This window comes from Pocillopora verrucosa, chromosome 14 (assembly GCF_036669915.1).
Source record: "Pocillopora verrucosa isolate sample1 chromosome 14, ASM3666991v2, whole genome shotgun sequence".
Classification (NCBI taxonomy): domain Eukaryota; kingdom Metazoa; phylum Cnidaria; class Anthozoa; order Scleractinia; family Pocilloporidae; genus Pocillopora; species Pocillopora verrucosa.
In genome coordinates this window covers 3,294,683-3,306,317 of record NC_089325.1, presented here as the reverse complement: position 1 = coordinate 3,306,317, position 11,635 = coordinate 3,294,683, and the positions used below count along the sequence as shown (strand labels likewise).

The 11,635-nt window shown below is 37.6% G+C and overlaps 1 protein-coding gene and 1 pseudogene across 2 annotated transcripts; both read left to right on the top strand.

Moving 5' to 3' along the window:
* The first annotated feature begins 463 nt into the window (after positions 1–463).
* Positions 464–2,769, top strand: LOC131784304 (uncharacterized). Of its 2 annotated transcripts, XM_059101102.2 has the most exons (4): positions 464–611; positions 1,276–1,362; positions 1,779–1,952; positions 2,419–2,769. In XM_059101102.2, the coding sequence occupies exons 1-4, from the start codon at positions 495–497 to the stop codon at positions 2,437–2,439; spliced, it is 399 nt and encodes a 132-aa protein (XP_058957085.2). In that variant the 5' UTR covers positions 464–494; the 3' UTR covers positions 2,440–2,769. The 2 variants fall into 2 exon arrangements, 1 of the variants encoding a protein (XP_058957085.2); XR_009340195.2 differs by lacking the exons at positions 464–611; positions 1,276–1,362 and adding an exon at positions 1,392–1,488.
* Positions 2,770–9,624: 6,855 nt separating this feature from the next.
* LOC136278062 (uncharacterized) overlaps positions 9,625–11,635 on the top strand; it is a 2,299-nt pseudogene continuing 288 nt past the window's right edge.

Below are 11,635 nucleotides of genomic sequence, written 5' to 3'. Positions count from 1 at the left end.
GACCCTTTACACCACCTATAAACACTTACCGTCCCAGTTTCCTAATTGGGTCACATCACACTATCTGACGAAATTTTTGGTCCCGGCGAATGTTTATCGATTTCTTCTGTAATTCACTTTACTCTGAATAAATCGATGACGCACAGAAAGAAGGTTGCAAAAATCAATTAATTTCTTTGTTTAAAACACGAAATGAGGGTTGCCTGGAGTAAGCTATTGGTCCGTTTATTTCTCTAAGTAGTGTTATTAAAATAATTATTAGGAAAGTGAGATTTAGCTGGCAAAAAAATGTGTTGCATGCACTACATTTTTTAGCTTCATATGGTAAAAGTGGCTGGAGAACCCATACGAAGTACAAAATGAAAACTCCATACGGAGCCGATTTAAAAGTGTGTTTCAAAAGAGGGAGCCAGTCAACAATTTGGATGCAAATTAAGAATTAGACGCAAGTAGTCACGGGATCAAAGGCCAAGCACCATCAAGAATGCATATCTATGCAACATCCGTTCCAGGGAATCAATACAGCCATATTCTTCTTAGTAAGGCGACATCGTTTTGCAGATGAAATGGTGGTTTCAACGTACATCTTAGCCACCGAAGGATTAACTCAGGTAAAATAACTTTAGCCTCTTTTAATGAATGTTAATGAAAATGGGAGGGATATCTATTTTAATCCTAATTTGAGTAATAATTATTGTGTGCTGGATAATAAACTGAAGGGTAATACCAGTTCAGAAACGACTCAAAAATATTTCTTTGACTTTTTAGCCAAAGGCGTAAGCGCTTATTAAAGCGTCTCTGATGATTATGATTACACATAATCTGAAGTATCACCCTATCAAAATATAAGTACATCGCATTTCCCTGCATTTAAATAAATTGCCATGAAAAGAAAATAAAAAACTAGTCTAACAGTTCATTCCCCTTGCCCTCAAGTTATGTCGATTTATTACAATTTACTGTTCAGATAGATTATCAAGTTTCTAAACTTGTTTCTGAGCGAAAGTCATGTGAATTTGTATTTGTTTCAGGAAAAAAATATATCCTGATGAGATGTAACTTTTAATTTTAGGGTATTTGGAGGAATCAGCCAACATTTTTTCTGAGATACTATTATTTTATGAAATAAGTCAAGATTCTGTCTCCAATGTTCTTGCTATGTCAAAAGCGTTTCACAGCTCTGGATCTTTCTTCGTGAGATAAATTTGTGCTTTCTCACCATGCAATCTGGCCACGGAAAAGATTGCTTTTTATCTCAATATCTTACCTCAATAGGGAGAAATCTATGCCCTCGTCAACAGAACAGAGGCGCAATTGGACGCTAAGCACCTACTATTTTGTGTGGAATACAATGGCTCGCAAGTAAGTGCTACTAATACTACTGTGTTTACTAATGCTTTTATAGAAGACCAAGTGAAAATTAAGTTCCAATTGCTGGGGCAAGTACGAAGGAACTTAAGAGTAATTTACCCAGATATGGCGGAACAAGTGAGTCTCGTGTGAATAATTGTTCAATGTTTGTAGTAGTTTTTCACACGGTAATGTATGTCTCTGATCATATTTTCTTCCAGCGGTAAAGGAGGCCAGAACATCACCTATTTCGCTGTTTTCATTTTCGTCCTTTCAGTTTTTTCAGAGTGGACGCGCAACTTTTCCCAAAAACTCCGAAACAAGAATGATACTACGTTTCTCCAGCGACACTACAGTAATGTAATATTATTACTGCTACTGTATACGTATGAGTTATCTCACATTATTTGCAACCTCCTACTTTTTAGATGATAACTGTGCATCAGATACGGTGGATGAGTCAGCCATTTATGCAGACGCCTGGGGCCGAAGCACCATTGACTGTAGAGTTTATTGGTCCCGTGGGTGAATTATGCGAAGAACACATAAGGATTACAATGGAATATGGGGAAATAACTCAAAACATGCTTCTCCCAATATTGGTAATTTACTGCTCAACAACCATTGCTCCCTCAAGTAAAACTAATGATAATAATAATAATAATAATAATAATATTAATAATGATGATGAAAATTATGAGGATAATACTGATATCGGCAGTGAGAAATATAGCGAAAATCAGTAAGCTAATGACGATGATGATTGGTATTATGTTTTTGCTACCTCTTAACCAAATGGTACAAATCAGCTGTCGTTGACTCAGTCCTCTATCAGACATCATTATTCTGATCAACGCAAATCTTAGCCATCAGTTTCTTTACACGAGGATCATACAGGTGGAGAGAGCTCAAAGTTTTTTTTTTTTGGAAAATTAAGCCTCAATTTATACTTTTTGGGATCAAATTTGTGACCAAATCCCAATCCTAAATAGCTTTTGAGTCTTAACCATGAAGGGAAAACTTCTCTAAACTATATTTCCCTGTTAATTAATATCTTCCTTGTTTCAGTCTCGCCGACAAAACCATTAACTCCTCCTGTGATACTGATCGACTTGTGTTCAAGACCAAGTGTTCAAAACCGACGGGAAGAAAAAAGTAAAAAAGGATAAATGAAGACGACAATCGTTAACAAAATATTCTGTTGCAATTTGTTGCGTCTTCGGTAATTTTTGTTGCTTCCTCAATAAACAGAATACCGTAGTTATAATTACTTTGTACCTCTTTGGCATTTTTAGCCTTCGGCACCCCTGACATGTATTAACTTTCTGATGAGAGTTTACAGCGGTTATCATTTGTTGACTTGTGATCATTGTTATTCTTATTAAATTATTTACAGAAAATCAGTGATTGGTTAGGTTTGTTTCGCCGGTCTAAGTGTCTTCTTTAGTGCATTTGATTATAAGTTGATATTTGGCAACACTAATAAGCAAACTGAATACAGAAGATAAAGGCAGACATGAGAGAAATTTAAAATCAAGAATGAAAGCAAGGGAATGAAAACAAAAACATGTGGGTCATGTTAAAAAGACAAATGATGCGTGAAAAAAGATAGAAAACTACGTACAAATGATATTTTACAAAACTTTATTGCGTTTTTTTTTTTGCTTTTCCTAATTAGCACACAATTAGTAGTTTATTAAATTTTTCGAAAAATACAACTTAAGGAGGAGTAATTAAAAATTTTTCTGCAAATTCTCTTATAAAATTTAAAAAGAAAATGTTACCACCTAGAAATGGAAAAAACTAATCATAACTTAAAAGTTTAAATTAAAGCCATAACACATTATCTATAGTAAAGGTTTGAGCTCTCCTTGCCTTTTTAACTTGGATTAACAATTGATTCATGAACAAATACATACTTAAATATTGCACAACAATAAAAAAGGACTAAACAAAAATCTCAAAGTTTGAGATATTTGACGAAGTATTTCCAATAATACAAACAAAATTAAAAAAATATATATTTTTGGTTTAACAAAATACAACAAAATATTAAATAACAATTAACATGTTTCTTGAAACATAAATTATGAAAATTATCCAACCAAAATGATTTTATGGTTCTTAACAGTTTTTTTACTGGAACTTTTGCATTTGGAGCTTGCGTTTATAAAATGTAGACAGCTCTCGTATTCAAATTTTTAGCAACCCATGGATGAAACTTATGTCATGCCGATTATAACCTAACCCCTAAAAAATTTAACAAGATGAAACGATTTAACAAAATACGTGCAACTACCTAAAATAACGGGAGTAAGTTTCTCCAAAAAAAACCCTTGTCACTCATTCCTTCTGCGAATCATATTCCTCTAGAACTTTAGCAACATCATCTCTCTCTGCTACATTCCTTGCCACACCCACAAAGTCAGCTACTGTTAGCTGTACATGTGTAGCTGCCAAGTGACCGATTAGAGCTCTGGATGGCCCATTGCTGTGTTTCTCATACACTGAGGCAATCTCATAATGATTAATGCCGTAGTGAAAACAGACATCACGATAGTCACCAACGCCTGGCATGGTTGTGTCCAAACGCACACAGACTTTCTTTAAGTACTGGTAAGACTCACCCTCCACTAAGCTGCTAAGTAGCTTCGAATCTAAACCGACGAGAGACAAGCAAACAGAGAAAATATTATAACCACCACGATAGCAGTATATCTCTAATAACTGGATTTATCTTTTTGGTTTTCCCCCCCTTAAAAAATCATCCTTCTAGATTTACTTCCAACCAAACCACTTCTCAATCTAACAGTTTCATTTTGAACTCGAGATTAAATAAATGACACTCTAACAAAAATAGAAAGGTTTAAAGAAATTTCTCTCGTCCTCTGGGTTTTACTTTGTCCAAACTTTTAATTATTTCAAACTATTAGCTCCTACAAATCACAAAGATGAAAAAACTCTGACCTATAATTCAAAGAAATAGCTTAGGATAAGACTGCCTTATCCCTGATGGCTTCGATGGCTTGTGTTATATGATGGTATGGTGATAGTCAAGAGATATTCCAGTTATCCAAAACACAATTGAGGGTTAGTATAAATTGCGAACAAAACTGAATGTCAATCACACCTTTTGTTTTACTGGTTTGAGCGTCGTCCAAGTTTTCTAGAACACCCTAAGGCAATAAAGAAACAAAAACTTTGACTATTAAGTATTTGTAAATATAATTTCATTCAGATAGGGCATCGAAGTGTGCCACTAGCGTGCAAGACAGTTTTTTTAAACTCTTTTTCAGGCATGTCTTGGATTACTCTGAAAATTGGATTATTTAAGGTGCATATTGAAACTTACCTTGACTCAGTTTTGACATCAATTTATCTATCTTTGTTAATACTTTAATTATGCTTTGATTTCTGACAAAATCTATGTATCAGAGCAATGTTCAATGCGTTTTGGACTTACGCGATGATTTGACGGATTTATGTAAGGTTCCTAAACTACAACATCAACTGGGAATGATCATTGTAAATAACAACCCAACCTTGCGACATATCCTTAATTTACCAGTAATAAAGTTTACCTTATAATGTCTATAAATTACGTATAAAACAATAATTATTTTTTATTTACCTCCTCTGAACACAGCAAGGGTTCCTCCGAGTCTGTCAGAGCTTTTCCAAGCTTATTCGATGTGTCAGTTTCCCTTACGTTCCCGCATGAGTCGTCTATAAGAAAAATCGAAAAGGATTTAATCATTGCATCTAGTAATTAATATATAACAGCATAGCGCAAAGAAACCAACCCTGAAGGAGTTCTACCTCAGTCCATATCTCTTCAGAATGTTATAGATTTGATAAAGTGCAGGTCCATTGCGTAAAACCACCAGTAAGGGTATAGCAAAGCTTAGATATTGCATGGAAGTCAATAATCAAAAGCAGAAATCTTTGTTTTGGGTCCCTTTAAGGGTAGTTGGGTTGACACGATAAGGCAAATGATTCTTAAGAGATTCTGACATACATTAAAAAATGTTTCTGCAATTTGGTAGGTCTCAGTCACGATCCTCTTCTATCAATTCTGTTCTTGAGCTTAAGAAAGCTCAATATTTCAAAACTAAATATTATCAGTGCGAATTCAGAATACAGCATCGCATTCTTACCAGATTGTTCTTTATGGTTAGAAGTTAACTTTCCCTCCGTCGCTGATGAACTGTGATGGTCTTCCTTCTCAACAATAGTATTACACCAAATAAACATCTGCGTCAGTCTCCTCTTAAAAAAGGACGAACAAAGGCAAAAAGCCAAAACAACTATTATCACCACTGTAATAACGATTGCTGCCAAATAGTCCTGATCCTTAGCTTGAATGGAATGATTACTTTTTTGAGTGGTATAAGGACCATCATGTTTGGGGTCAACATGGCTGATGGTGGGTGTTAGTTGAGGTGTTGTTTGGTCACAGCGGTTGACACTGCTGTCAAATGAACAAATCATGTTTGAGCCGTCCCCCAACTTCTCTTTGCACTCATTTACCATCACATCTCTATCATCGCCACAGCATCTTGAGCACTTGAGACAGTCTCCCATGTCCACATCATAATACCTAACCAGTAAAATAATGAGGAATTCAACATCATCACTTGCATGCCGACTACATAAAGATCTTCAGATCTTCTTCAATATTCCCCAAAGTCTACTCCTATCTCAGCATTAAACTAAACACTTTGCTTAAACAAGATTATCAGCAAAAGCTGATAGATGTTCATTTCAGAGTTATAACACTTAAAATAATCATTCTATGGAACAACCTATGTATAATTGTTTTAATATTTGTACCTTTCCTTGCTGGAGCATTTATTTGTGCACTTAAGAGAGTGTCTCTGTAAGAGCGGTCCGGTAGATTTTGCTTGAGACACAGATTTCGCTCGTTTCTCGTATGTTGTAAGACATTCATGTACCTATACTAAAACCACAATCAGTTTGATCGGATCTCTTTATTTTTCAGAGTTTTACGGAAATTAAATTTCACTCGAGCGAAGGCTTGTCGTGACACTTTTCAAGACTTTAATTTCATACAACTTTGGAGGACAATTTACAAAAAACTACGGAACTTAGCAAAAAACAAATACCACAGCCATGTATATTAACTCTATCTAATCTATCGAGGTGACTTTCGTAAACATCACGTGTCAATCAAGGAAACAGGGAGACTTGAATGACACCTTATCGGTTCGCCTAAATCACACACGCCAAAACCGATCAAATTCAAGGTAAATTTTTGAAAAAGTGAGGCGTTCTTAACTGATCCAACTAACATAGCTAGGAAGTAGGTGCCATAGAAAAGGTAACTACAGAAAAAACTTTGCGGCCCGACCTTTACGAGAACTTTATGACTCCGTGAACTTACCTAATTTTCGGCAATCTCCAAGTTTGGCCGCCATTTTGAGGGACTTGTTTACATGAAACGTAACCGATATAAATCAAGCAGGTAGATCTAAAACCGTCAGAAATACATACGAAAGCAATTCAAATGAACTTTACTTTCAATTCAAGCGGCAAAATTTGAAATTGTTCGTTAAACTTACCATCCCCATGCGACCATTTATCCAAACAATTCAAACACTACAACTTTCTGAATTCCCCTCGTCGATTCCACGGCATGAACCTGTGCCACTCAAGCTTCGACTCGAATGTGAAGTAGGAATCAAGTAACATAACCGCTTCATCTTCGCGGCAATATCACGCTGGTATTTTGATTTTCCGATCGACAAGAACGGTGATCAGGAATCGATCGGTTTGTTTACCTCATAAACGTGACCGCTGACCAGCCGCTAAGTGAAAACAGTATAGCGCGGGGTGGGGTGGGTAGCGGGCTTATCGTCATAAGATATTCGAACACATGCTCAAAAAGGTCTTAGACTATCAGTCTAAACAGTGAAGGCATGCTTCGTGGTACAGACAACTTTTATTGTATTCTCATAACTTTCTCCTTTAAATTAGAGCTGCTATTAATAGAGTTATCAATATATTTTTAACCGGGTGCCCATATAACCTTTTTGCTTGTCATCAGTGGTATAAAATAAGGTGTCTTTTCCACCAGAACCTTTTATTTATGCCCCATTGCAAGGAATGAACACTATACTTAGAATGTTTGCTCTAAGTAATTTTTTCTGTTCCCAAGAATGTATGCAAAGTGATAGAGATTTGATTCATTCCGCTGACACGTTCTTTTAAGTTATGGCGCGTGCAGGTTTGTTCTATCAAAAGTCGCGCATGCAACACACCGGAATTGAAAATTCGTCGTAAAATCGCACGAACCTTAGATTGAGTGTAGGCAACTTTGACTTCTGGTGAGATTAAGTGGATTGTTCAAAGGACCCCCTGAGATTTTTTCAGGACTATAACTGAGATTTGTTAATAACTATGATGATCGTCATCATTAGCGGACGGTGGCAGCTTATCAAATGATGTTTTACTTCGTCATTGCATTCAGTTGTGCGGTCTCACTATCATCAACTTTTTTCTTGTGCTTCTTATGGCATGGGACACAGAGAGCTGAGGTAAGCGATTGCAGATTTCTCAGTTAAAGTAAAGCCCACTAGCATCCATCAGGAATTAAGAGTGAATGTCTCTAAAAATCAAAGAAAAATAACAAAATCGCGGACATGGTAAAAAAATCATTTCGTCCCATTTTTTGTCTACAGGTAGCTATAGGTACTACTTAAAGTGAAGTGAGGTTAGTTTCTGTAAATATTCATTTTAACGGAAATAAACCGATACTAATTGCATGATCGAAAATGAGTGCCTGCGAGCTCTAAATTATGCAGTTTTCAGGCCGTCCTTGCATGAACTAAAATACAACAGCAGGACTTCTCTAGCTATAAATATATACATGTGGCCTTCCATTACCAAGAGATAGTGATATTTTTTGTATCGTGTCCTTCCTGACGAAACCACGGGTTAATTACCAGTGGACGTGTTCGCCATATTTAATTCATGCCAAACCCGGCCTAATGTAGTGTGGCAAAAATGCATGTGGTAGTTTCTCAAAATCTCCAGCAATACTATCACGAGGGCTTATAAGGTGGGTCTTCAAATTCATCGTTCCATTTTTCTGGTATCTTCCGCTGTTTTGATGTACCAACCAACCAAACTTCGTTAAAATTGTAAATGGCGCCATATTGAAATGAACAAATTCAACATTGCAATGACACAAGCAAAGCATTGTTTGAGTCGCAGCCGCACTTAGCTTTTTATTTTTGCTTTGACATAAATAGTTCCTTACCTTAGAAATCTTTTATAGGGCCTTGTTATTCCGCTTGGAAGATATTTTCGAAATACTGTCCTTTGCAATTTGGTGTGAAGGTGGCCGACCGGCTAACTCATTGAAGCCACTGAGCCGGGATGAGTAAAATAAAGTTATTTGTTATTGTCATTTTCTACAGCGCGTCACAACTCAGTTACGTTTAGTCTACTTTGATCTTAATTTTGGTTTTATTGACGTCTCACACAAAAAGGGTCCCGTACAAAACGGCAGGTAACGCTAGCGATTTGCCGGATTTTAATTTTTCACAGGTTCCTGTCACTCTGCGTGACATATGATAATCTGTCACGTAACGAGATCAACAAACAATTCATTCTGCCTCACATATAAGATCTAAACAAATATATTGCCATCATGAACGAGAACGATACAACAAAGAAATAGACTTTACAAAATTTCACAAATATAAACCGTACAGTGAAAACCTTTTGGAACGAAAATAACAATACAATTTTCCCACGGAAAACAAATGTGATGGGTTAAACGAAAGTAAACAAAAAACAAAAGCGTAATAATCGTCGGTGAAGGGAATAAAGACAACGGTTGCTTTAACTCCAGCAGAAAAAGATTGTCTTAATCTTTACATGATATTGTAGGTGGCGTTTGTGGCGCAGAAGAAGCCACAAGCGTTTTTTTACAATTTTCAGGTGCTGAGACAGAGATTGAACTTATCTTAGCAAGAACCGAGATTTTCGCGAAGCCTGATACACGGAAGAGCTGCTCCTCTTCCAAACCAGGAGAAAAGGAGAATGAGAATTGAACCTGTAAGATTAGAACATTTTGTTTCTTTCATAACGAGTCCACACGTTACTCAAGATGTTCCTTTCGGGGAAAAACTTCTAAAATTGTCGACTGGCGAGATCATAAAAACACCCAATGTTATCAGAACAATGATACCAGAGCGTATTGTCCAATAGTATCAAGAATACTGCTGTGAAACCAACTTTGAGCCTATGAGTAAGAGAACTCTACAGAGAGTTTGGGCCGTGTGTTCTTCATCTGTTCGCAAGTCTCTGCAAGGACTTGATAACTTTTCAGCATCAGGAATGGAAGCAGTTGATGCTATAGAAAAACTCGTAGACAAGCTTGTTGACTGTGGCAAGACTCAGCAATGAGCGAGGGAAATTAAGCAGCAACTTCGTTTTTCGAAGCAGTACCTAAAGGGCGACTACAAGGTGGGTGCATATTTTATAATTATGCGTTGCCTTTGCAAATGTAGTAAACTTCTTACTATGATTACTATAAGTCTTCCTTATGCTTAATTGATGAAACAACAGTTTACAATTCACTGTAATACGCTTACACACATGTATACAACGCTGAGAATCGATTAAGTAATCTTTTTGAAATGTCGATCATATGCGCATGCAATGCTTTGTAAATATACATTGAATCACGCGCTTGTCATTTTACTTTTTATTTTAGGTACATGCAGTGGAGGCCACAAAGGTTCCCGATCATTGTCGAATTTACGCGCTAAGTGACCAGAGCAATGCTGAATTTCGGGGCTCCTGCGACCATCTCCACAATGAGTCATATGAGCAGTGTTATGAGTTACAGGAAGTATTGTTTACCATAGAAGATGAGTGTTCAAGTGCACTCTCGTCAGCAGAAGATCAAGCTGACATGCAACTTACCATCAAACAGGCAAGGGATGATATCATTTGCTGGAAAGCCCATCAGCTACGTTCAGTCCACCAAGCTGAGGCGAAGCATTCAGTTTTAGCCAAACTCGACAGCCGATCGGTGTTGTTAGTCCAGGACTGGGCAATGATATATATGCCCCGAAAATATTGAGGCGCAGTCAGATTGGTTTGCGAAGCGAGGATTGCCATGGCACATTAGTGTTGCCATAAGACGGTCAGAGGGTTCTGAGCACTTTGAATCGCAGACACCTGTTCACGTATTTCAAAGCTGCGCCCAAGACAGTGTGACTGTGGCTTCGATTATGCTTGACTGCCTCACTACCTTGAAAGAGGAAATTCCAGAGCTGGAAATGGCTTATTACAAACAAGATAACGCTGGCTGTTATCACAGCGGAAATTCAATCATCTCAGCTAAGCTGGCCAGTGATGCCATGGGAGTGGCTTTTGTAAGAAACGACTTTTCGGACCCTCAAGGTGGAAAGGAGGTATGTGATCGCAAAGCGGCAACAATCAAGGGAAGGTACGTTGGAAGGTACGTAAACGAAGGCAATGATGTCATCAACGCTCTACAGTTCAAAACAGCCATTGAATCTGGCCAAGAAACCACAGGAGAGAAAGCAAGTTATGTTGCTGCCAAACCGTCAAGCACCTTTAATATCAAATGGGAGGGCATAAGCTTACTCAACAATTTTGAGTACGATGAAAGTGACACACGAGTGTGGAGAGCATTCAATGTAGGTTCCGGTAAAGTAGTGCCATGGGCCAAGTTCGAAGGAGTCATGAAGTGCCCGAAAAATTGGAAATCCTAGACTCGCCATCGCAGAGTCCAAGTGGCGCACCGACGTTCAAGATTGTGAGACACCGAAATATTAAGGAAAGCTCTGTCAAAGCAAATTTCTTAACTGAAAGCGAAAACCAAGATCGAAGCTGTATTGGGGAATATAAGCCAGATGACATGCTTTTCCCGTGTCCAGAAGAAGGATGTGTAAAAGCCTACAGTCGCTTTGCAAACCTCCAGACACATCTAGATACTGGAAAACACCAAATGATGCTCGAACAGGAAACTCTCTACGATAAAGCTAAAAGAGAATATTCTTCCAAGCTGATGGAGGGACGCAGTCGAATACCAAGCGTTCAAGTTGCTGCACAAACAAAGAGAGACGGCTTGCCGCCTCTTCCAATGGGTTGGGCCCTGAAGACAATTAAGAAAAAGGTGCGTTTTACAAGGAAACAGACCGAATTCTTAACTGACCAATTTCAAAAAGGGGAGTATAGTGGACGGAAAAGCGATCCACAGGAAGTTTCGAAAACCACGAGC